The sequence below is a fragment of the Scyliorhinus canicula genome, chromosome 5, assembly GCF_902713615.1.
Source record: "Scyliorhinus canicula chromosome 5, sScyCan1.1, whole genome shotgun sequence".
In the NCBI taxonomy this organism is placed as follows: Eukaryota; Metazoa; Chordata; class Chondrichthyes; order Carcharhiniformes; family Scyliorhinidae; genus Scyliorhinus; species Scyliorhinus canicula.
The window spans coordinates 12,597,714-12,624,241 of record NC_052150.1 but is presented as its reverse complement, the minus strand read 5'-3'; the positions used below and the strand labels follow the sequence as shown (position 1 = coordinate 12,624,241).

At 48.8% G+C, this 26,528-nt stretch overlaps 1 protein-coding gene across 4 annotated transcripts in view; it reads left to right on the top strand.

Moving 5' to 3' along the window:
* Window positions 1–26,528, top strand: part of ulk4 (unc-51 like kinase 4) — a 513,024-nt gene that overhangs the window by 205,995 nt on the left and 280,501 nt on the right. For all 4 annotated transcript variants that reach the window (XM_038796599.1, XM_038796603.1, XM_038796600.1 and 1 more), the window contains 2 exons: window positions 19,408–19,529; window positions 25,318–25,374. In XM_038796599.1, the coding sequence (XP_038652527.1) occupies window positions 19,408–19,529; window positions 25,318–25,374 (179 nt within the window). The remainder of the gene's footprint in view (window positions 1–19,407; window positions 19,530–25,317; window positions 25,375–26,528) is intronic.

Sequence of the window (26,528 nt, the reverse complement as noted above, 5' to 3'; positions counted from 1 at the left end):
GGGTGTTGCTCTTTGACTAGGGCGTTGAGAGCCTAATGCAAAAAGCCTTCCTATGACACTATTCCACCTGCCTCTCTAACCCTCAAGATTCTATGGTGGTTCCATTGCTTTGGCAACATAGAAATAACTAACCACATGAGCCCTTGTTAGTCATGATCATTTACCCAGGAGGCTGGAAGTTTGGAGTCATGAGTAGGGTGCTGTGTTGGCTCGCCAGTGCACGGCACTTATCTACAGTTGCAAACCTGAACGTTGTAAATTCTCACTGGCGGGGAACTTAATTTCGAAGACAAGACAAAAGGCCTGACAAGGTAGGCCTTTTAATGAGCATGCATGAGAGGCCAATGCATGCGAATGAGGCTCCTGGCATTGTTTGTTGAAACTCAGTCCGGTCTGCCTTTAACCCAGCTTGAAGGTCAGAGGAACAAAATTCCAACAGCTTATCTCGCTGTTGAGAAACAGGTTTTTTGCCTCCTGCCAAATTAAGTGCCACTGACCGCCCCGTATCCCATTCTGGTGAGATCAGATGGTTCCGTCTAGTACCTCTGTTTGAAAACTCAATGTTATTTATCTTGGGTGATCTCAACTGTGTAATTTGATTATTTAGTTGCAAAATCAGTTGTTGTAAAATTGGAAATGTATTAAACAACCACAGGATTAGCAGATTCAAACCAGCAATCCCTGATATCAAGGTAAACTCCAAATAGGGCAGCATGCATCCAAACACTGTCTCCTCACACAAGGTCAGCATGCACACTGCTATAAATGCTCTCATTTCCTGACATTAAGAGTTTGCAGCAAGATTTGATTACTGGGGTAATATTTCCAGTGGTTGGTCTTGTTTATTTGTTAATACCGCAGTCGGAATTTTTGCCAAATTTGGAAACAAATGATCCATTCAGACTGAAAATGGTTCTGCCCGCAAACATCCTGATGGAAGCTGCTGAATTACCTCAGGACATGGGCAATATAAATGGAAATTTGCTCCGGGAAAGCAATCTAAAGGGAAGTTGTCTTGTTTTTTTTGTTATTGAAAGAATAAAAGTCCACAAATATTTTAAATACACTATTCAAGCAATTTGTTCCATTATGCTGTTCATACTGGCTTTGAAGTAGTTAGCCTGCAATTATATCCCTAATCTAAGTCAGTGGAGAGTCTCCCCCACTCTTGTTACAATGATGTTTTATTAAACCATATTTTTGTCTTCTATTTTTGCCGCCCTCTCTCGCAGGACAGAAATAGTGTAATTCACTTGCTGAACCTGCTTGTGAATTAAAAAATAATAAGTGTCCGTCTTATTTTTATTGTTTTAAGTTTTCTTTTCCAATTCAGGACTGCTCTCATAGAGCAATGTCCTTTTTATGATTAAATTATTGGCGTCTCTTTGAATGAGCTATCCTGCCTAGAATGTATTTCTAGTGGTCATACAAGATATATGATGATATGAAATGAAATAAAATGAAAATCGCTTATTGTCACGAGTAGGCTTCAATTAAGTTACTGTGAAAAGCCCCTAGTCGCCACATTCCGGCGCCTGTCTGGGGAGGCCGGTACGGGAATCGAACCGTGCTGCTGGCCTGCTTGTTCTGCTTTAAAAGCCAGCGATTTATCCTGGTGAGCTAAACCAGCCCCTTGATATTATTGCTAACAGTCTGCAAAATTATGTTTCGAATCTAAAATGTCCGATCTCAGATTGTAGCACATTAGAACATGTTCTTCTGATTTCCTGACATGCCCCAGTTCTTCACTTTGCTGTGCAGCGAGGAACAGAAGCTGTAGGTTCCTTCCCTCTCGTCCCCTGAGGGCTACGTTTTTACAGCAGCATGTATTGCACAGTGGGATAGGTTCACTGGCTTCTGATACTGTATCCAGATGAACTGAGATTAAGCCAATTACTTCATGTTTCCTGGCATGAAAATATCCCAGGCTGGAAATTTCAACTTCTCACCCCATCAATTCATGTCATTTTTAAAAAATGGCATGGTTCCTAATGTGGACTGATTGAGTGCACAAGAATTTAAAGAGAAAGAGGTGAATAATTCTTGAATTACAAGCAGAGGTCTAAGCATTCTAACTACCCTCTGAGTGACGCATTTCCATTTTTAGGACTATCTGAAATTAATATCCTCTCACTCTAAACATTGAAAGAAAACAATCGCTGTTTAGACAGTGAGCCTAACGTCCGTAGTAGAGAAGTTGCTTCCATTATCAAGGATTTCATAGCGTAGCATTTGGAAAGCAGCGGTATAATCAGGTAAAGTCAGCATGGATTTATAAAAGGGAAATCATGCTCGACAAATCTAATGGGATTCTTTGAAGATGTAACTAGTAGAGTTGACCAGGGAGACCCAGTGGATGTGGTTTATTTAGACTTTCAGAAGGCTTTCTGCAAGGTCTCGTATAGAAGATTGCTATGTAAGGTTAAAGCGCATCGGATTACAGGTAGTGTCTTGAGATGGATAGAAAGCTGGTTAGCAGACAGGAAGCAGAAAGTTGGAATAAATGGGTCTTTTCCCGATTGGCAGAGAGTGAATGGAGACTTGCAGCAGAGATCTGTACGAGGACACCAATTGGAGGGTGAGCTGTGAGGAGGATGCAGAGATGCTTCAGCGGGATTTGGACAGGCTGAGTGAGTGCGCATATGTATGGCAGATGCAGTATAGCGTGGATAAATGTGAGGTTATCTATTTTGGTAGCAAAAATAAGAAGGCAGATTATTATTTGAATGGGTGTAAATTGAGAGAGGTGGATAGTACTCAGCAAGACCTCATGCATCAGTCGCTGAAAGTAAGCGCGCAGGTACAACAGGCAGTAAAGAAGGCAATTGGTATGTTGGCCTTCATAGCGAGAGGATTTGAGTACAGTAATAGGGATGTTTTACTACAATTGTATAGGGCATTGGTGAGGCCACACCTGGAATATTGTGTACAGTTTTGGTGTCCTTTTCTGATGAAGGATGTTCTTGCTATGGAGAGAGTGCAGCGAAGATTTACCAGGCTGATTCTGGGATGGGGAGACTAAGTCAGTTAGGATTATATTCATTGGAGTTGAGAAGAGTGAGAGGGGATCTCATAGAAACTTAGAGAATTCTAACAGGATTAGACAGGGTAGATTCAGAAAGAATGTTCTCGATGGTGGGGGAGTCCAGAACCAGGGGCCATGGTTTGAGGATAGGGGGTAAACCTTCTAGGACTGAGGTGAGGAGAAATTTCTTCACCCAGAGAGTGGTGAATCTGTGGAATTCACAACAACAAAAAGTAGTTGAGTCGAAAACATAATTTCAAGAAGGAATTAGATATAGCTCTTGGGACTAAAGGGATCAAGGGATATTGGGGGAAGGTGGGATCAGGCTATTGAATTTGATGATCACTCATGATCATAATGAATGGCGGAGCAGGGACTTCCGGTGGCGGCAATGCGGAGCTAAGCCGCACGTTCGGCAGCTCCCGCTAATAACAGACTTTGGGGCTCTTTTCAGGGCCCCCAACGGAACTTCGTCGACGAATCCCGACGTGGGAAGGGATCTGGAGTAGATCCCTAAGGTCCTATGGTCCGGACCAGGAGTGGGGTAAGAAGAAAAACGGTGGAAGCGCCCCTGGAAAAGCGAGGGAAGAGAAACAAAATGGCGGCCGGCGGAGCCCTCGAGGAGCTGAGGCAGTGGGCGCAGGAGCAGCAGGAGACACTGCTGCACTGCTTCCAGGAGCTTAAGGTGGAGTCGCTGAAGGCTACCACCAGAGAGCTGATGGAGACTCGGTCAGCCCAGGGGGCCGTGATCCGGGAGCTGCAGCAGCAGGCCTCCGAAAGGGAGGATGAGGCCGTGGCCGTCGCGGGGAAGGTGGAGATGCACGAGGCGCTCCATAAAAGATGGCAGGAGCGGTTCGAGGAGCTGGACAATTGGTCGAGGCGGAAGAATTTGCGGATCCTGGGCCTCACGGAGGGGCTGGAGGGGTCGGACCTGGCGGCCTATGTGGTTGTTATGCTGAACTCGCTGATGGGAGCGTGGTCCTTCCAGGGGCCCCTGGAGTTGGAGGGAACCCATAGAATTCTGGCTAGGAGGCCCAAGCAGAATGAGCCGCCGCGGGCGGTGTTGGTGCGGTTTCACCGGTTCATTGAGTGCGTGCTCCGGTGGGCCAAGAAAGAGCGGAGCAGCAAGTGGGAGAACACGAAGGTGCGGATCTTCCAGGACTGGAGTGCGGAGGTGGCTAAGCGGAGGGCCGGGTTCAACCGGACGAAGGCAGTGCTCCACAGACGGAGCGTGAAGTTTGTAATGTTGCAGCCGGCGCGCCTTGTGGGTCACCGACAAGGACCGGCACCATTGTTTTGAGTCCCCGGAGGAGGCGTGGGCCTTTGTGCAGGCCGAGAAACTGGACTCAAACTGAGGGTCCATGATGGGGGATTTTGTATGATAATGTAATTGTGTTTGATTTTTGCTCTGGAAGGGGGGTTCTCTGTTTAATGCAAAATGTGGGTTGGCTTTAGGGTGGGTGGGGTGATGTTATGTCTTTTTGTATGGGTCTGGTGGACGGGTCCGGGCAGGGAGGTAAACTGGGAGTGCGGGGAGCTGGTGGTGGGGACTGGCAATGGGAGTTGCCCTAGAGGAGGCGGCGTTGGGCAGGGCGAAAGCACGGGCTTTTCTCTGGTTTCCCGCGCTGTGGGATGATGGGGGCGGTGTCGGGGCTGAGAAGAGCGGGCCATTGCTGGCTGTTATTTCCCCGCGCAAGAGCGGGGGGGGGGGGGGGGGGGGGGGGGGAGAGGAGGGCCTGCTGATGGGCACGAAGGAGGAGGAGTAGTCCCACGTGTGGAGGAGTCGGAGGTATGGCGGGAGTCGCCGGGGTCAGCAGAAGTTAGCTGGCTCACGGGAGTGCTATGAAGGGAGGGGCGCGGCTAGGAGGAGTCCTAGCCTGGGGGGGGGAGGGGGGGGGGCATTGCTGCCGTGGGGAACTGGTCGAGCGGGGGACGCTGGCCAGTGGTGGGCAGGGGATGGGTTATGGCTAATCGGCAGGGGAGGGGGGCAGGGAGCCCTCTGATCCGGCTGATGACCTGGAATGTGAGGGGGCTGAATGGGCCGGTCAAACGGGCCCGGGTGTTTGCGCACTTGAAGGGGCTGAAGGCGGATATGGCCATGCTCCAAGAGACACACCTGAAAGTGGCGGACCAGGTTCGGCTGAGGAAGGGATGGGTGGGCCAAGTATTTCATTCAGGGCTGGATGAAAAGAATCGGGGGGTGGCGATCCTGGTTGGAAAGAGGGGTGTCGTTTGAGGCGTTAAATGTGGTGGCTGACAGTGGCGGGAGGTATGTGATGGTGAGTGGCAAGCTGCAGGGAGAGCGGGTGGTGTTGGTGAATGTTTACGCCCCGAATTGCGACGATGCGGGGTTTATGCGGCGCATGTTGGGCCGCATTCCGGATCTGGAGGCGGGGGGCCTGATCATGGGGGGGGACTTCAACACGGTACTGGATCTCCCATTGGATCGATCCAAGTCCCGGACGGGTAGGAGGTCGGCGGCGGCTAAGGTGTTGAGGGGATTTATGGATCAGGTGGGAGGGGTGGATCCCTGGAGGTTTGCGAGGCCAAGGGCCAGGGAGTACTCATTTTTCTCCCACGTGCATAAGGCCTATTCGAGGACTGATTTTTTTTGTCCTGAGCAGGGGGCTGGTTTCGAGGGTGGAGGATGTTGAATACTCTGCCATTGCCATTTCGGATCATGCCCCGCACTGGGTGGACCTCGGGCTGGGGGAGGAGAGGGACCAGCGCCCTATCTAGCGCTTGGAGGTGGGGCTGCTGATAGATGAGGAGGTGGCCGGGAGAGTTCGGGGGTGTATTGAGAGGTACCTTGAGGCCAACGATAACGGGGTGGTCCGAGTGGGGACGGTCTGGGAGGCATTGAAGGCGGTGATTAGAGGGGAGTTGATTTCCATCCGAACCCATAGGGAGAGGGGGGAGCAGAGGGAGAGGGAGAGACTGATAGGGGAGATGGTGAGGGTGGATAGGAGATATGCGGAGGCTCCGGAGGAGGGATTGCTGGGGGAGAGACGTAGCCTTCAGGCCAGGTTCGACCTATTGACTACCAGAAAGGCGGAAGGTCAGTGGAGGAAAGCACAGGGGGCGGTGTATGAACATGGGGAGAAGGCGAGCAGGATGCTGGCACACCAGCTCCGGAAGCGGGACGCGGCCAGGGAGATTGGGGGAGTGAAGGAGAGAGCTGGGAAGGTGGTGCGGAGGGGGGTAGATGTTAATGGGGTCTTCAGGGACTTTTATGGGGAACTGTACCGGTCTGAACCCCCGGTGGAGGGGGGTGGAATGGGGCGCTTCTTGGACAAGCTGCGATTTCCGAGGGTGGAGGAGGGGCAGATGGAGGGACTAGGGGCGCCGATTGAGCTGGAGGAGCTGGTTAAAGGGATAGGGAGCATGCAGTCGGGGAAGGCGCCGGGGCCGGATGGGTTTCCGGCCGAATTTTATAAAAGGTATGCGGACCTGTTGGGCCCCCTGTTGGTCCGGACCTTTAACGAGGCAAGGGAGGGTGGGGGCTTTGCCCCCAACTATGTCACGGGCGCTGATTTCCTTGATCCTGAAGCGGGACAAGGACCCTCTGCAGTGTGGGTCATATAGGCCGATCTCGCTGCTAAATGTAGACGCTAAGCTGCTGGCAAAGATCTTAGCCACAAGAATAGAGGATTGTGTGCCGGGGGTCATTCATGAGGACCAGACGGGGTTTGTGAAGGAAAGGCAGTTGAATACAAACGTACGAAGGCTCCTCAACGCTATTATGATGCCGGCTGTGGAAGGGGAGGCGGAGATAGTGGTGGCATTAGATGCGGAGAAGGCCTTTGACAGGGTTGAGTGGGGGTATCTGTGGGAGGTGTTGGAAAGGTTTGGGTTTGGGGAGGGGTTTGTCCGTTGGGTGAGGTTGCTTTATGATGCCCCGATGACGAGTGTAGCCACGAATAGGAGGAGGTCGGAGTACTTTCGGCTGTACCGGGGGACGAGACAGGGGTGTCCCCTGTCCCCCTTGCTCTTTCCATTGGCAATTGAGCCCCTGGCCATGGCGTTGAGGGAGTCAGGGAACCGGAGGGGCCTGGTGCGGGGTGGGGAGGAGCATTGAGTGTCACTTTATGCGGACGACCTGTTGCTGTATGTGGCGGACCCGGTTGGGGTGATGCCGGAGGTGATGAGGATTCTTAGTGAATTTGGGGGCTTCTCTGGGTATAAGCTGAACCTGGGCAAGAGCGAGTTGTTCGTGGTGCACCCGGGGGATCAGGAGGAGGGGATTGGTAGGCTCCCACTGAAGCAGGCAGGGAGGAGCTTCAGGTACCTAGGAGTCCAGGTGACTGGGAGCTGGGGGGCCCTGCACAAGCTCAACCTCACAAGGTTGGTGGAGCAGATGGAGGAGGAGTTCAAAAGGTGGGATATATTACCGCTGTCACTGGCGGGGAGGGTGCAGTCCGTTAAGATGACGGTGCTCCTGAGGTTTTTGTTACTGTTCCAGTACCTCCCCATCCTAATCCCGAAGGCCTTTTTTAGGAGGGTCAACAGGAGTATTACGGGATTTGTGTGGGCGCATGGGACTCCGAGGGTGAGAAGAGTGTTCTTGGAACGGGGTAGGGATAGGGGGGGGGCTGGCGCTGCCCAACCTATGTGGGTACTATTGGGCTGCCAACGCAGCGATGGTGCGTAAGTGGGTAATGGACGGGGAAGGGGCAGCATGGAAGAGGATGGAGGTAGCGTCCTGTGTGGGCACGAGCCTGGAGGCGCTGGTAACGGCGCCGTTGCCGCTCCCTCGAAAGAGGTATACCACGAGCCCGGTGGTGGCGGCTACCCTCAAAATTTGGGGGCAATGGAGACAGCATAGGGGAGAAGTGGGGGGCTCGATGGAGGCCCCAATACGGGGGAACCATCGGTTTGTTCCAGGGAGCATTGATGGCGGATTTCTGGGCTGGCACAGGGTACGGGTTAGGAGCTTGAGGGACCTGTTTGTGGAGGGGAGGTTTGCGAGCTTGGGGGAGTTAGAGGGGAAGTTTGGGCTCCCCCCGGGGAACATGTTTCGGTACATGCAGGTTAGGGCGTTTGCCAGGCGGCAGGTGGAGCGGTTCCCCCTGTTGCCTCCACGTGGGGTACGGGACAGGGTGCTCTCGGGGGTGTGGGTTGGAGGAGGGAGGATTTTGGACATATACCGGGTAATGCAGGAGGTAGACGAGGCCTCGGTGGAGAAACTGAAGGGTAAATGGGAAGAGGAGCTGGGTGAGGAGATTGAGGAGGGGACCTGGGCGGATGCACTGGAGAGAGTGAATTCCTCCTCTTCCTGTGCGAGGCTTAGCCTCATACAGTTCAAGGTGCTGCATAGGGCCCACATGACTGGGATGAGGTTTTTCGGGGGCGTAGACAGGTGTATTAGGTGCTCGGGGAGCCCAGCGAACCACGCCCATATGTTTTGGGCGTGCCCAGCGCTGGGGGAGTTTTGGAAGGGGGTAGCAAGGACGGTGTCGAGGGTGGTGGGATCCAGGGTCAAGCCAGGCTGAGGACTCGCAATTTTTGGGGTTGCAGTGGAGCCGGGAGTGCAGGAGGCGAAAGAGGCCGGTGTCCTGGCCTTTGCTTCCCTAGTAGCCCGGCGGAGGATCTTGCTCCAATGGAAGGATGCGAGGCCCCCAAGCGTGGAGGCCTGGATCAATGATATGGCGGGGTTCATCAAATTGGAGAAGGTGAAATTTGCCCTGAGGAGATCAGTACAAGGGTTCTTTAGGCGGTGGCAGCCTTTCCTGGACTTTCTGGCGGAACGGTAGGGAAATAGGCCGGCGGCAGCAGCAACCCGGGGGGGGGGGGGGTTGGTTTGGTGGGAGGGAGAACTGTGTACATGGGTTTGTGGGATGTAGCGGGTGTTATCTCTTTCCTTTTTGTTGTTTGCTTTTTTTTTCAGTTGCTTTTGTAGTTGGGTGGGTGTAGTTCTTGGGTTTTTACCATGGTTGTTTTGTTAATATTGTTTTGTTTATATTTTGTGAAAATCTTAATAAAAAAAATTTTTTTAAATGAATGGCGGAGCAGTCTCGAAGGGCCGAATGGCCCCCTCCTGCTATTTTCTATATGTAACTTATTTGAAAAAGTTGCTAACTGCTTGCTTCGTATCTCATATTGGATAGAGTTGTGTCGGGTTTTCCCTTCTAATCAGTTGTGAGGCCAGGCTGTTCTAATGACAGCGACAACAGGGTGAGTTCTGCCGTAAGGAAGATTTGAATACCTGCTCCCTATGTGGATCTGACAAATGTCGAGATCAGATTGAACCCACTGTTTAGTTTCGTCTTGGATTCTGGATATGCTGTTCAAGAGACAAAGAGCGACCAAGTGAGGGGTGACCAATAGGAGGGGCGTACGACATGGGTTACCTCTGCGTTACCTGGTTTGCTGATCAGACCTTAGGTGGAATGTTGAAGATTAGGTTTGCAAATCGTGCTACACGGGGTGACTAACTAACTACTACCTGAGACCAACGTTGTATAAGACAAAACAATCATGGGGTCCTTCCCAGACATAACTGCCTGTTCTGGTCTGATGTCTATTGATAATACTTTGCGTCGCCTTAACAGCTAACCCCTTGAGAGATAAGTCCAGCAACAACAAATTGCAAGTTGAAAAAAGTTGAACCTGGGCAAAAAGTTCATTTTTTTATTGGTGTTGGAGATTATTGCAAGGCTTTCTGAGTGACAGCTTGTAAATGGCCTCCATTTTCTTAAAGCCAGATGGTGAACCTGTACCGCTTGGCTGCTGCCAAGTGGAAATGGGAGAAGAGTATAAAAGTAAATGAAGAATAAAACGTGGAGATGACTGAGTGGCATCAACAGCTGCTAGTGTATGTAGATTTTGTTTATGACTCCCAGCTGGGAACCAGACTCAAAAGGAACATGGGTTAGAGAATCAGCCCTTGTCCAAACTGCTTCCTTTGTGCGCAGCTGCCAACAGGAATGGTGAATTTTTCTTGTGCCCTGCCCAACCCACATGTGATTGCCACACCAAAACCGTGGCCTTTTTTCAGTACTTCTCATAGTGGCGCTAGCTGCCAGGCAGCAATGTGAAATATTCTAATGATCTGACAGCTCAAGACAGCAAGTGCTTGGGCACTTGGCTTCCAAGCTGCCTTCAAAATAAAGTCCTCAAGCTTTCCAATTGTAATCTGTGCAATTTTAGCTTAATTCACTTTCATGTGCAAAATAAACAATTTATCTATTGCTTCCATGCTCTTTAAAAATCACCAGTGCAACCTCTTAGTACAATATTTCCTCCCAGCCAGCTTCTTGATTCTCTCTTTCACTTGGAGCATCTGGAACTTCCTATTTCTGTCTGCTCCATTCCCCAGTGTACTAACTTGATATTTATGCTGCCACATCCTTTAAATACCAGAGTCAAGTCTTGGACACAGCAGGGGCTATTGGTAAGCTAAGGGCCTGTGTCATGCCAAGTGCTTAAAAAACAAATCCCCCTTTGGATAAAGGCCAAATTTGTGTCTAGGGCTGGTTTAGCTCAGTGGACTAGACAGCTGGATTGTGATGCAGAACAAGGCTAGCAGCGCGGGTTCAATTCCCATACCAGCTTACCCGAACAGGCGCCGGAATTTGGCAACTAGGGGTTTTCACTTCATACTTGTGACAATAAAAGATTATTATGTGGTGCCTGAATGCTGTTCAAAGCACAAGGATAAGAATGCCACAAACAAATCATTAAGGGTGTATACAGCCCATCTGAATAGTTGCAAACCCTGTTGTTAAAATTTCAGCTTTAGATGGATAACTGGTGTGATTTTGATGAGTGCGTAAACTTCATTGAAACCTACTTGTGACAATAAGTGATTATTATTATTATCAGGAATGTGACTTGCAGTTTTATCCTTGAGTGGCCACAACAATCATTAACTGCACTTCAGTAAAATATGTCAGCCTGCTTCATGGGGATTGGATGCTGAACCAGGCAGGGTTAGATGAAGAATTCGGAGAGTTGATTGATTTTCTGGTTGAGGAGGCGTTTTTTGAAGATGGGGGCAAAATGAAGCAAGGTGGAGTGAGTTTTAGAAGCCGAGTTTCAGAGGGCAGAAGCATAATTATCGAAGGCTATACGGCCAAAGGGGAAAATGCATCAGAAGAGAAGTTATAAAAGAGCGGATCCAGTTGGGATGTAAGACTGAAGGGTGTTGCAGAGAGCGAATGGGAAAGAAGCTGGTGAGATCTGTAACTGAGGATGAGGGCTTTGACATCAATGCATCAGGGAGTCACCATGGTTTCCATGGATGAGGCATTTGGGACTGAGCATGAGGCATGAGTTTTGGCAGAATGCTAAGTATGTTTGCGAAATCCTTGGGTATCAATTAAAAAAATACATGCTCTGTGGGCACCTGTTGCTGTTCCTCAGGCAGCTCACACAGTGAAAATGCTGAATGTTGGGCCACTTGCTTTACTTGGACTACTGGAGAACTGTAAGCGGAATAGGCCCTCAACCAGCTGCCCTCATGCTTCGCAAATTCTGCAGAAATTTGCTTCAACAGGCATCGAGTCACTAATTAACATATGCAAGACGCCTAACTCCAGTTGCAGGTATCTAAACGAGGTGCCCAAAGAATTTTATTGACCCAAATGCTTGTGCAGATTGGGCATTAACCATCTCACTGTTAAATTTGGCGCTGTTGGATCCATTGCATTGAAAAATGCTTACAATGCATGTCAATTTCTACTCTCTAATCTAGTAGTGACATGGTTATGAATGAGGTTATTAACAGTTGCAGCACAAGTAGGAATATGGTTTGGAAATGTTGTGATGGCCAGATTAATAGATTTGAGTTTGCAATTCAGCTCCCAAGTTGTGCAGGACACCAAGGTGGCACCCATTGGTTTCAGCTTGGGTGAGGCAACTGGGAAGATGGATGCAATCCGATAACTAAAATATAAAGTTTTTTGCTGGGAGGCAAAGAGGATATGGTTTCTGACTCACCAACATTATGCTACGGCATTACTGCGTAACCTGACAAAACAGTTGAACCGTGCTGCTGATTGGAATGACATCGCAGTCAGGAGCAGAACAACTAGCTGTGGGGCAAAGTTTGTTTGCATGTCATTGCAACAGCTGAGTCCCACAACCGATTGAAATACCAAGAGACTGAAATGCTCAGCCATCACAGAGTCAGAAGCAAAACAGGGTTGAATGTCACAGCTGACTGTTTTGTTCCCTGACTCTGCAATATCCCGGCATTTCAATCCGATGCTTCACCCAGCTGTTCCCGCGGTGTCCAAGCAGGGTCGGTTCTCCCAGCTGCTGCGCTCCTCAACTCTGAGAGACTTGGCTTTTTAACAGTCGATCTGAAAATTCCAACTGGCATATTCTTGCATGATCTATTTCACACCTCTGTTCGCATGAACGTGTCCATTGACGAAGCAGATTAAGCATCTATCGCTGCATGAACAGCTTTCACACTCGGGGGTCAGGCAGTTTGTTGACAAATAAAAAAGAACAAATCAATTGCTAAGATGTTCATTCATTCCACCCAGAAATAGTTAGAATAAACTATGCTACTAACTTAAATTAATAATTTGTTAGCCCCTGGGAAGCTGTTATATAAACTTTATTATGGGGACGATATTCTTTTTCTTAACATTTTTAGGTATGTGCGACAGGGCAAAAAAGGATGGAAGCATCTTCACCCAATTTGTACTTTGTATGCTTTTCTAGTTGCAGATGTGGCAGGGGCAGCAAGCCAAACATGAAAGACTCTGATTTAAATATTTATAAGTCACAGAAACAGCATCTGGTCTTGCATCCTCCCTTAGGATGGTCACAGGCCACATGCACAAGTTCTTGACATCAACTGGGAATTTTCAGTTTAGCCTGTGTCCAAAATCTGAAGATGTCTAAAGAAACCTGCAGCAAATTGGTCCGCGACTAGTTAATCCACTGTTGAGAAATCTCTAAGAGATTTTGTTTTCCCCCTTCTAGTGACTCTGCAAGTCACCTTGTAGTTTCTAATTAGAACTGGGAAGTAGCACATACGTTATTCTCCCACCTGTTCAGGAATTGAATTGTGTGTGCGCTGCTTGAAGGAAGAGTAAAAGGAGCAAGAAAGACTTCTAATGTCAGAAAAGTGTAAGGAAACAAAAATAGAGGGATGCCAGTTAAATGTGCCATTGTCCTATCCATTGTTAGATCCCACAAATGCTTCAGCTGGAAATAAAACATATGGTCCTCACAGAGCAACAATACTTCTGGCCGCCCTCATTCATCAGGGAGAACGTAACAGAATTGGCAAACAAGCTGCAGAATCTATAGCTCAGGCACAGAGCTGTCAGTGATGCAGGGGAATTATCACCGGTGTCTTCACCAATATTTTTACCTCCATCAATATCACAAAAACAGACAATCTGTTCATTATCTCTTTGCTGCTTATTGGAGGTTGCTGTGTGTAAATTGACTGGTGTGTTTTTAAAAATAAATTTGGAGTACCCAATTATTTTTTTTCCAATTAAGGGGCAATTTAGCGTGGCCAATCCACCTACCCTGCACATCCTTTGGCTTGTGGGGGTGAAACCCACAGACACAGGGAGAATGTGCAAACTCCACACAGACACGCTAAATTTAAAAAAAAATGTTTATTAAGAATTCTTCGAACTATATACAGTACAGTAGCAAGAGGCTTCACATAGAGCTATCTTTTAGCATCCTCTGCTATCATGTGATCTTGCATAATTGATGATGTAGACTGACTATTTAGATTAACCTATTACAGTGCGGGACTTCAGGTGGTGTAATGTAGGGAGAAGGCGGGTGTGAGGTGGCTCCCACGGGAGAACTCCACTTTTTGCCCCTTTCTGTCAGTATCAGTGGGATTTTCTTTTGAAAACAACATAATTAATGGAATAAGGGATCCTGTGTATAATTTTTTTTAAATACTTTTTTATTCTCCTTTTGCACATTTTCTCCCAAATTTACACCCAACAATAAACTATAATCAGTCACAAATGTAATGTCAATCCCCATATCAATAACAACCATCCCATCCCCCCACCAAACCCCAGACACTGGCCCGCATGTTAACATAAACAAATGACAAAAAGGAATCAGAAATCACCCATAGTCACCATTAACATATACAGTCCCCCTCCCTCCCCACAACCCTCCCAGCCCCCAACCCCCCGAATGTTCGATGTGATCCAATTCTCGAAAGTGCATAATGAATAACGCCCATGAATTGTAGAACCCTTCCATCCTTCCCCTCAGTTCAAATTTGACCTTTTCAAGCGTTACGAATTCCAGCTGGTCCTCCCGCCACGCCAGGGCCCAGGGTGGAGAGGTTGATCTCCACCCTAACAGAATCCGCCTTTGGATCCTGGCTACAACATCTGCCTCTGCGCCCGTTTCCAACCCCGGCTGGTCCGACACCCCGAATATGGCCTCCCAAGGGCCAGGGTCCAGTTTATGTGCACTATTTTAGAGATTACCCTAAATGCCTCCTTCCAGTAATCCTCCAGCTTTGGACAGGACCAAAACATATGAACGTGGTTTGCGGGGCCTCCCCCGCAACGTTCACACACATCTTCTACCCCCTCAAAGAGCCGGCTCATCCTCACCCTTGTAAGGTGCGCTCTATACACCACCTTCAGCTGTAGGGATCCTGTGTATGATTGAAATGTCCCGAAAAGTCAGAGGAAAGAAGGTGGACGTAGAAGTTCGTCAACGGAGTCGGAGGCCTCTCAGAGTTTGTCAGCAGATAAAATGGCGGAGGCATCCTCTGGGGCTCCGGCCACTCCACTAACGGCCGAGGTGCTTTCTAGTACCTTGGTGAAGATATTAGATAAACACTGGCAGATTGTGCCGGAGGACCTCCGGCAACCAATGGAGGAGGCCTTGGCCCCCATCGAGAGGCTCTGGAGAAAACTAACGAAACCGTGGAAGCCCATGGAGCCATTATTAAAAAATATGGATGTGGTCCTTTTGAGCCACATTGATCGGATGGCCTCACTGGAAGTGGAGATGACTTTAGTGGCCGAAGTGAACAAGTCGTTGAAGGCCAAGCTGAATGATCGAGAGAATCGGTCCAGCAGGCAAAGCATTTGGATTTTGGGGCTGCCAGAAGGGATGGAAGGCTCAACACTCACTGAGTACTTCACAGAGATATTCGGGAAGATGGTGGGGCAAGATATCTTAATTGGGGACGTTACCCTTTCGCCTTGCCAAAACTAACTTTTGTTATAAGACCATAAGACATATGAGCAGAATTAGGCCACTTGGCCCATCGAGTCTGCTCCGCCATTCAATCATGGCTGATACTTTCTCATCCCCATTCTCCTGCCTTCTCCCCATAACCCCTGATCCCCTTATTGATCAAGAACCTATCTATCGCTGTCTTAAAGACACTCAGTGATTTGGCCTCCACAGCCTTCTGCGGAAAAGACTTCCACAGATTCACCACCCTGTGGCTGAAGAAATTCCTCCTCATCTCTGTTTTAAAGGATCGTCCCTTTAGTCTGAGATGGTGTCCTCTGGTTCTAGTTTTTCCTACAAGTAGAAACATCCTCTCCACGTCCACTCTATGCAGACCTTGCAGTATTTTGTAAGTTTCAATAAGATCCCCTCTTATCCTTCTAAACTCCAACGGGTACAGACCCAGAGCCCTCAAACGATCCTCATACGACAAGTTCTTCATTCCAGTTATCTGGAGGTCAGAGTGGCCCACAATCGGGCCTTGCTTCAGGAGTTAAATTACACCAGTCGAGTTGATAGTGTCAAATCAGACTTGTAGAAATGGGTTAACCTCCCCCTATCCTTGGCAGGTAGCGTTCGGACTATTAAAATGAACATGCTGGCAAAATTTTTATTTATTTTCAATGTCTCTCCATTTTTCTCCCCAAGTCCTTTTTTGTTAAAGTTAACAAATTAATGTCCTCCTTTATTTGTGTGGGTAAGACTCCAGGGTCCGTGGGGCTTTGCCCCAAAGAGACAGGCAATCAGGGGGCTTTGCTCTACCCAATTTATTGTTTCACAATTGGGCAGCCAATATTCAGAAGATATTGGGCGCGATCGACAAGCTGTGCCCCGCCGAAACCGAGGCGCGATGCGGCCAGTAAATCCCACGAGAGGTTTACTTCAAGAATTTACCCGGCTTGCCACGTCTTGTGAGATCTAATAGGATCTCACAAGACGTGGCGATCTGGATCCCGCGCGGCCTTTGTGGGGATCCGGCTAATCTGCACATTAAAGTGCTACAGCAAGGCACACTTTTATATGCACTCGCCAGAGTTCCACAAGGTGTGGGATCTAACCCCTGTGCCTTAGAGACCCCAAGCGAGCGCCAGTTAGTACTGGTGTTCGGGGGCTCCTGGGTGGCTGGGCTCTGGGCAGGGTGATACCCTGGCACCACTGATGCCACCTGGGCACCCTGGCACTGCCAGCCTGGCATCTGGCAGTGTCACCTAGACACTCTGGCTGTACCACCTTGGTGCCCAGGTGGCACTGCCAGGCTGACAGGGACAATACCAGAACGCTAGGCTGGCAATGCCAGGATGCCCGGGTGGCATTTTGCCTGTGCCGGATATCGGGCCTGAGGGTGCCCTCTCCTTAGATGGGGTGTGGGAGCTTAACCCCTTATAGGTGATTTGGGGCGTTGGGGAGGTCCAGAGGTTGGGGGGGGGGGGGGGGGGGGGGGGGGGGTAGAGAGATTGGAAATAGTGTTCTGATCACTTCCTGCTCTGGCGAGCGGAGTTCCTCAGTACAAGAAATGAGACTAAATACAACAGAGTCCCGTTAGATAGCAGGGTCTTTCTCTGTGCTGCGAGCACTGGGAAACACCTGGCTAAACGCGCCTGACATGGAACTCTGTTTCATTTCCGTTGGATTGTGCCCATTGTTGTAGTTCAGCGCTCCTGCTTCCATATGGGACAAATGGAAGCAAGCTCCTGCCTTCGAGCCTTCGCGCAATAGTTACGGCATCGTTGCTTTTCTCTCCGGTTAGATTTCCCCAGAATCCAGTGGTAGTCTCCACCCTAACAATCTGGAGATTGTTCAAGCAGCATTTCAAGCTCTGATCCCTGTTCCTTGGCTAGCCCTTATTTGCAACATCCGCCTTTTTCTGCCAGCAGGTTTGGACTCGACGTTTCAGTCAGGGAGGGGAAGGGTCTGGATAGGTTTGGAATCCTGTTCATGGAGGGGAGGTTTTCTAGTTTTAAGGAGTTGGCGGAGAAATTGCAATTGCCTGGTTCCAGTCTTTGCAGCTCCGTTGAGTGAGGCGAGGACGGAATAGGAGGATAAATTGGGTCCCATTCTGGATGGTGAGGTATGAAGTGAGGCCGTTCACAGGGTCAACTCCACGTCTTCATGTGCTCGGCTCAGTTTGATTCAATTCAAGGTGGTGCGTGGGGTGGATCTGACTAAAGCGAGGGTGAGCGGATTCTTCTCTGGGAGGATAAGTGTGAATGTTGCTCTCGGGGGCCAGCTAACCGTACACGCATGTTCTGGTCTTGTGCCAAGTTCTACGTCTCTTTCTTTAACACTATGTCAGAGATAGTCAATGTAGATTTGAATCCGTATCCCCCGTGGACATTTTTGGGGTGTCAGACTCGCCGGGGGTGAAGTCGGATGTCCTCGTTTTCGCCTCGTTGATGGCCCGGAGGCAGGTTCTAGTTGGGTGGAGGTCGCCGACTCCACCTAGTGCATTGCCTTGGTTGAGTAATCTCATATCTTTTCTACATTTGGAGAAGGTTAAGTACGCCATTAGAGGGTGGGAAGAAGGGTTCTACCTAAGATGGCAACCATTCATTTCTTTTTTAAGGAGCTAGTCACCGTAAGCTGTTAGGAGGTTTAGTCTAGTTTTTGGGGTTAAAGTTAGTATGTGTTTTTGCATGTTTGTCTCGTTTTCTATTGCGTAATTTTGGTTAATTATTTTGGATGGTTTTGTTTAATATGAAATTTTCAAAATAATTTTGTTTTTAGAAACCTTTTACACCATACCCCCCCCCCCCCCCCTCCTCCCCCGCCAGCCCCAGCCCCCCCCTCAACTGCAGAACATACCCACTGGTTCTACTCTTCTGGATGTGGTGAGCATGTTGACATGAGTGTGGCACAGTGATTAGCACTGCTGCCTCACAGCTCCAGGGACCCAAGTTCGATTCCGGCCTCAGGTGAATATCTGTGTGGAGTTTGCACTTTCTCCCCGTGTCTGAGTGGATTTCCTCCGAGTGCTCTAGTTTCCTCCCACAGATGCCCCTTGAAGTGTTGGCTAGTGTAGACTTGAGAGATGAGCAGACACTTCCAACACTGATGAAGGTTTAACTCAATTTTATTAACTAACTTCTAACTAACTAACACACGATGACTGTGGGTCTAAATTATGCTAACTTAAACTAGAAACCTAAGCCTTGTCCGAACCAGCTGATTCTCTCAGCACGTGGTGTGAGTCTGTACTGGGCTGAATGAGTTCTTGTTACACTCAGAGGCAGCACCCAGAATGAGCAGGAACCGTGGTGCCTTCTGCCTTTATAGTGTGTGTATTCTAACTGGTGATTGGCTGCGGTGTTTGTACATGTTGATTGGTCCCTGTGTGTGTCCATCAGTGTGTGTCTGCACCATGATATACTGGTGTATTTATGACACCCCTTAGTGTGTAGAAGGTTAGATGGGGTTACGGGTATAGGGTGGAGGCTTGGGCTTAAGTAAGGTGCTCTTTCCAAGGGCCGGTGCAAACTCGATGGGCTGAATGGCCTCTTTTTGCACTGTAGGGATTCTGTGATATTCTACATTATTTAGCTTCTTTAGATTCCTAACAGTAAGGACAGCACGGTGGCACAGTGGTTGGCACTGCTGCCTACGGCGCTGAGGACCCGGTTTTGATCCCGGCCCTGGGTCACTGTTCTTGTGGAGTTTGCACATTCTCCCCGTGTTTGCGTGGGTTTCGCCCCCTCAACCCAAAGATGTGCAGGTTAGGTGGATTGGCCACACTAAATTGCCCCTTAATTGAAAAAAATAATTTGGTACTCTAAATTTAATTTAAGAAAACATTCCTAACAGCAAAATCTTATCACTTCTGAATCTTGTCTTTTCCAGTGAGAACATTCCCAATTTACATAATCACTTCTCATAATCCAAACCCTCCATCCCCCAAATAATCCTGGTTGTTCTTTTCTGTATCTTTAAACAAACTGAAATATGCTTTCTATGCTGTGACGACCAGCAGTGTATATCGTATTCCCAGCGTGGATAGACACAAAGACGATTCATAAAGTCGCAGGTTTGCTTCACTATTTCAGATCAGTGTTGACCTTTTTGGACATCTCAGTATCTGATAGCTTTACACACTGTCACCATGAATTGCGGTGATGGCTTCAATTTACTGTTAATCAGTTTATTCGTGGAGTTATGTTATCAACTTACACAGCTTACTTACCTAATAGGTGGCGTTCTCTCCGCACTGAATAACGTTTCTGGGCGCAAGCATCCATCGACTATTCAAGCGAAACATTTGAAGACATGCCTTCCCATGATGCCTGTGATGCTCCACCTTGTGACGGCTCAGGTAATCTAATTTTAGGCACCTGTCTGGTGACTGAGAAGAGAAAGGGTTTGATCATTAAAACCTTCCAACACTGAGAACCCAATCACTTAACTGTGTGTGTGCACCCACACTTCTGGCCAGTAAATTGATGTAAGAAAGCAAAAATGTGGATGTTTGTTATCTTTGTGTTTTGAAATATCGCCTTACCTTGTAGTTGGGCGATGTGTAAGATATTCATACAAATCTCCAAATGATTCCACTAAAATGTTTTGGTGAGGAAATTGGAATCAAAACAACAAAGTAAATTCAGTGTTTCCAGACAAGGGGGTGGAACAAATAATAATATATTTTTTTTAAAAACAGGGATTTGTTTGAAAACTTTGGAAAAAATAGTCATGATATTTGTTGATCATCTCCAGCAACACTTTTCACCGTACATATGGGCTTCATTGCAGCAAAAATGGTGTCGTGATGAAGGGTGGTTATCCAAGTATGGTGCAAAATTGCACAAAAGCTTTCTTGTTTATAATTCGGAAATCTTCAAGGCAAGGCTAATAATTGGATATGGTTTCAATGCAGTGGTTTCTCAAAGCACCTTGAACCAATATTTTCTAACTGCAATGTCAGCCCAAAGTCATTTCTGCTTTATTGAAAAAGTACCAAGACCAACATCAGGAAATGATATGTATTGGAAAATATTCATGGAAGGTAGGAGGCAATCGAGTGAGGAACTTACTGGAGAGAGAAAAAAAATTTAAGTCGATTCCACTGACTTTCTTTGAACTGTGCATTTTTAAAATTGCGGTATTTCAGACAATGCCAAAACTAATATTTTGAAAAAAATATTTTGCTGATTCCCGTACTGGCTGAGGTTATTCATGAAGGCTCTGCCTTCTCAACCTTGTCCCTTGCCTGAGGTGTGGTGACCCTCAGGTTAAATCACCACCAGTCAGCTCTTCCCCCTCAAAGGGGAAAGCAGCCGATGGTCATCTGGGACTATGGCAACTTTCAATTATTTGAAAAAACATTGCATGCAATAAAGCCAAGTATTCTCATTCCTGAGATTATATGTCATGCAATGTTCTTACAGAGAGTGCTAAAATGCCATCAAATTATGTACTTAATGATTTCATTGCTAGTCCTTTAAGACTCTTCTTAAACCATCTCTTTAATTACGTTTTTGATCATCTGGCCCAATATCTCCTTATGTGGCTCAATGCCAACATGTTTTGTTTGCTAATTCTCCTGACAAAGTGTTTTACTGAATTAAAGGTGCTAGATGCAGGTTGTTGTTGATCTCCAATGACAATGCAGATGGTGAGTCAACATTAAGGGGAATATTCCAGTTAAGCAGTGTGAGTGGATGCGGGAATATCTGAGTTGAACCAAGAATACGGAAGGGAAAAGGTGAACGGTAGGCAGGGGAAAAAGATTTGGGGAAGGAGGTGAATGGGAGAGAAGAGAAAAAGTGATGAAGAGCAGGGAAGAAATGCTCCACAGGGCTGGATTTAATGTACCGCAGCAGTATCATCAAGGGGATGGGCTCAGTCGCTGGCCCACCAGATGTTGGCACTCAGTGCAGTCGTCAGAAATGCACTAAATGTGGGCAGCACTAACTGCCTCTGCCACCTCCTTTCAGGCACTGTTCAGGAGAGTGGGCTTGAGTCTGTGGCCCACCCTGGAGAAGAGGGTGTCCCTCCTCTCGTCAATGGCATCAAGCAGTGGGTCCACTTTAGACTCCCCAAACAAGGGGCGAGGGCAGGATTTTCTCTGAGCCATCTTCTTGGCTGAAAAGAGTGTGATGGTGATTGGGAGTGCTTCCAACCAGCTCCAGCTTGGCAGGCTCTTTCTCCCAAATTCCGGCCCCAGCAATTCCGCCACCAGCGAGGATGGGAATTGTTTCCAGTTCACGCCGGCAAAGTACTGGCTCATTTGCATGTCCTGAATCTTGGAACAAACAACACCCCCAACATGAACCCGAATTGCATGCGATTCAGTTCCGCAGGAACACTTAAGAGAAGGGGCGCAGCTGGTAGATTCTGTGAGAGGCTATTCTGGGATTTCTGAAGGTTGTTATGCATCGCATGGACTGACAAGCTCTCTCGACACGTCGAGATCTGGATCCTACCCACAATGGGCAGGACCCAGACTTGCAGAGTCAAGTGAGCTTAAAAACTCACATAACTCTGCTGATGCCAGATCGAACCACAATTTCTTGGCCCTGCCGAGGTTACCCCGGCTGAGTGCCATTTAACACTGGTACCTGCAAACGGGAACCAGGCAGAACGGCTTATGGGGGTGAGTCTCCAATGTGATCAAGGTGGTTGGTATCTGGGCAGGGTGGCACCCTGGAAGTGCAGATGCCACCTCGGCGCCTTGGCAGTGTCATCTGGGCATCCTGGAAGTGACACCCTGGTGCCAGACTGGCAATGCCAAGGTGCCCGAGTGGTATTTGCCCACGCCGGGGATCGGGCCCGGCGGTGCCTTGCCCGTATGAGGTGCGGTGTGGGAGGCTCGAGGACCCTTCAACAGTGGATGGGGTAGGGGGGTGTCAGGTGTCATGGTTCATATCGGGGGAGAGAAAATGGCGCCCCGATCTCAGGAAATGTGACTGTGTGTGGAATTGGCAGAGCATTCCCTGTTGAGAACTACAAGCGCCAGGAACGACCCCTCTAATCCCACTAGAATGGACTCCTTCTTTTGGTTGGATCATGTCCTTAGTCTCCCAAATGGAGAATTCCGCCTAAAGTAAACTAAAGGGGGCAGGATTCTCCGAGCCTCCTCCCCGAAATCGCGACCGGCGCAGGGGTGGAGAATGGGTGTCAACGCCGAAATCCGTTGCACGCCGCTCCCGTGATTCTCCGGTCCCCGGAGAATAGCTGCAAATTATGCACGCGGTCTACGCGGCGCGGGTAGGGGGCCATTGACAGAGGCCCCCACGGCGATTCTCCAAGTGTAACTGGCCGAGTTCCAGGCGGCGTGGGTCTCTCATGGTCCCACCCGTCGGGAACTCGACATGGCCACTACGGACTTAGTCCGTGGACTGCCGCCCTGGCGGGGAGGCAGGGGGTTCCTTCACCGGTGGGACCCGACAGACGGCTAGGCTATCCATCGGGGGCCACTGATCCACAGGCGCGTGCAATGTCGGGGAGGGCCTATCTTTTTGGTGCCGGTCCGCGGTGTGGGTCTGCCATGTCGTGCGGGACGGTTGGCACAGGCTGCCTCCGTGCGCACGCGCGGACCCCCGACCGGAAATGCAGGGCCCTGTATTGGCAGCCGGAGCTGCGAGGAGTACTCCAGGGCCCTGCTGGCCCCCTTCAGGTAGGACTGCGTTTTGACGCTGGAGTGGGGACATATTATTGGAGAATCCCGCCCAGGGTGCTAATCCAAAAAGGTGCAGGTGTAGAGAGAACTGGGGGGGTCATGTGCATAAAGCATTGAGGATGACAGGGCAGGTCGGGAAAGTGGTTAAAAGGACATACGGGATCCTTGTCCTTCAGATGTGGAGGCATAGAGTGCAAAAGCAAAGGAAGTTATGATGAACCAATTGGCTTCAGTATCAGCTGGAGCCACTTCAAACTTTTTTTCCGGGGACCCATTTTTACCAACAGGCCAACCTTCGGGACTCAACCTGGTCGACATTCATGGCCCACGCTGGCCGACCTGCGCAACCCACCATTTTCTCTTACCTTGTTTGTTGCTGACAAAAATGGAGGAAATAGTTTTGGGTCCCTTTGGCCCCAATGGTCCGTTTGGCCCCAGTGGTCCGTTTGTCTCTTTGGCCCACCGAACTTGGAAAAAAAAGGCTGGGACCATATAAAAAAAATGCGGCCGCACTGCGCATGCGTGCCCGATCATCAGTGTGCATGCACACAGTTTTGCGCATGCGCACAGTTGATCGAGCACACATAGGCAGTGCGGCCAAATTTTAGAAATCTGTTCCTGGCCATTTTGAAGGCCTGCTCGCAGCCGGCTTTATTAAAAGCCGGCTGAGGGCAGCACGGTGGCGCAGTGGGTTATCCCTGTTGCCTCACGGCGCCGAGGTCCCAGGTTTGATCCCGGCTCTGGGTCACTGTCCGTGTGGAGTTTGCACATTCTCCCCGTGTTTGCATGGGTTTCGCCCCCACAACCCAAAAAATGTGCAGGCTGAGTGGATTGGCCATGCTAAATTGCCCCTTTGAAAAGACAATGAATTGGGTATTCCAAATTTTTTTTTTAAATTAAAAGCTGGCTGTTGCGTGCAGATTTGCGTGATTGGGAGCGCCGCGATGGACGGCTCTGCGACCCTCCCGACACCCGCCCACGACCCACCCGCGGGTTCGCTCCCCTGAGTTTGACAATGCCTGAGCTGGAGTATGGTGTCTAGCTCTGGGGCACCACACTTCAGGGAGGATGGGAAGGCATTAGGAAGGGTGCAGAAAAATGTTATGGAAAAGGTTCCAGGAATGGGGGACTTCAGTTAATAACTAGGTTGAATAAGCTGAGTGGTTGTTCTCCTTAGAGAAGAGGAAATAAGAGGTGATTTGATTGAGGTATCCAAAGCATGAGGGGCGGGATTCTCCGATAACGGTGCAAAGTGTATTACATCAGAGCGTTTTACGACGATGTCATCTGGCCGCTAGGAACAGCGATCCTGCGTCGCACAGGGGGCCAGTAGTACACTGGAGCACTTCACGCAGCTCCAGCTGCCAATACGGCGCCAGCATGTGCGGTGCGGGTCCACACGTGCGCGGCATGGCCGGCGTGGGTCTGCGCATGCACACCACAGCCAGGGCGGGTCCGTGCGTGTGCATGGGTTGCCTTAACCGCGCTGGTCCCCGGGCAACATGGGGCGGAGCCCTACAGGGGCCTGGCGCGGAGGAACATAGGCCACCCCCGGGATTAGCCCGCCTGCCAATTGGTTGGCCCCGACCACGTGCCTGGCCACCGTGGCGCCCCCCCATCCGGAGTCGGATCCCCCCTCCCCCACACCAGGATGGCCCCCGCAGCCAGAACGCTGAGGTCCCACCGGGTAGGACCACACGCGAACGACACTGGCGGGACTCTGTGGGCATTTGGCCCGTTGAGCGGGGAGAATCGCCAGGCGGGCTGGTTTGAGTGGCCCCCAGCCAGTGCTACGGCGACCACGCCCGCGCCATTGGTGCCGATTCTCCGATCGGCAGAGAATCAGCGGCCCGACGCCGGAGCGGCGTCACGGGATCCCGCCCGAGGTGTCTGGACAAAATGGATGGGAAGAAACTGTTTTCATTGGAGGAAGAATCGAGAACCAGAGGACACTAATTTAAGGTGTGTGACAAAAGAACCAACAACGACATGTGTAAATTATTTTTACCCAGCGAGTGATTAGCATCGTGGACGTAGTACCTGAGAGTGTGGTGGAGGCAGGTCCAATCGTGGTTTTTAAAAGGAAATTGGATAACCACTTGGGGGTTTGAAAATGGCAACGTTACATTTAAAGGACAGGGTGGTGGGACTAGCTGAGTTGCCCTTGCAGGGATCCAGCACAGAACGATGGGCTAAATGGCCTTCTTCTGTGCTGTAACTATTCTATTGAATTGTTTGTCTAGACCTGGACGCTTATGAGCAATCCGTTCATTTTTCCAGCACCTTATATTTTTCTTATACATCTTAAAGCACTTGATTTTCAATTTGTTCATTTGAAATATTGTCACAGTTATAGGTGCAAATGCGCATCATGCAGTAACGCGCTGTCTGCTGCTGAACAGAGTGTGAGGGATGTGTAATATTAGGTGATGCTATTTTTTTTTAAAGTATTGCTAATGTTATGCATCATAAATCTATTTTTCAGATATTTAGACCGCAGATTGTCACTGAGGAATTTCTTGTCAACTGTGGAGCATTGTTTGTAAGTAAAGAATTGCTAATTACTGCAATTGACGTTTCAAAGAAGCAGTGCGCTTGGCTTTATATATCGTGCAATATAACATCCCACACTCTTCACAACCAACAATTTACTTTTGAAGTCTAGTCAAATTTAGCAATCAATTTGTACACAGCAAGGCCCCACAAATACCATATGAGATAAATGGTCAATTAATCTGTTCTTCGGATTAGAAGGAACTACTGTATTCTACATTATTAAAGTAATAGGGTAAAGTTAATCTCTTTCATAATGAATTGGGGAAAAGTTCGCCTTTTTAGTACAGAGCTTTATGAATGAACACTGTCCAGCCATAATAATTGCTGTTCACATTAAGAGCTTCTGCATATAAGTTTATAAAATGCTCACTGAATTTTTGATGGATCGGCACAATCTCCATGGCTGCATATATTGACAGTAAGAAGTCTTACAACACCAGGTTAAAGTCCAACAGGTTTGTTTCAAATCACTAGCTTTCAGAGCACTGCTCCTTCCTCAGGTCATCTGAGGAAGGAGCATGAGGAAGGAGCAGGACTCCGAAGGCTAGTGATTTGAAACAAAGCTGTTGGACTTTAACCTGGTGTTGTAAGACTTCTTACTGTGCTCACCCCAGTCCAACGTCGGCATCTCCACATCGAGGTTGACATTGGTATTTACACATCATGGCATATATTGACGGCACTATTTCCGGCCAGAATGAGGATGATTGTGTAACTCTCCATTCAGTGGAAAATAGACTGATCGCTGCGAGTGACAGGGATTGATTTTATGCACATAATTTGTGTGTAACTACCTTCTTTGCATTGCTTTTGCAGGAGAAATCAACCTGCTTTTTAATTAGGCAAAGTTTCTATGATTTTGATCATGATTCCGCATCCTGAGTTAATGGAGACTTTTTAAAAATAGACTCTGTTGACTGTTTGCTGCAGTGCAGTTTGAATAGAGTTGGCTGAGTAAATCGAGTTTATTAGCTGTAAAATATACTGTTTGCCAAAATTCCTGCTATAGGTTCTGTCCCACTTCCAACTCACTGATGCAGTGCAACTCATTGGTGGCACAAAAATGAAAATATGATTGCAACTATCTTGTTCAGAATTCAGTGCCAGCAGAACTGTCTGCAGTGTGAGCTGTTTTTAATG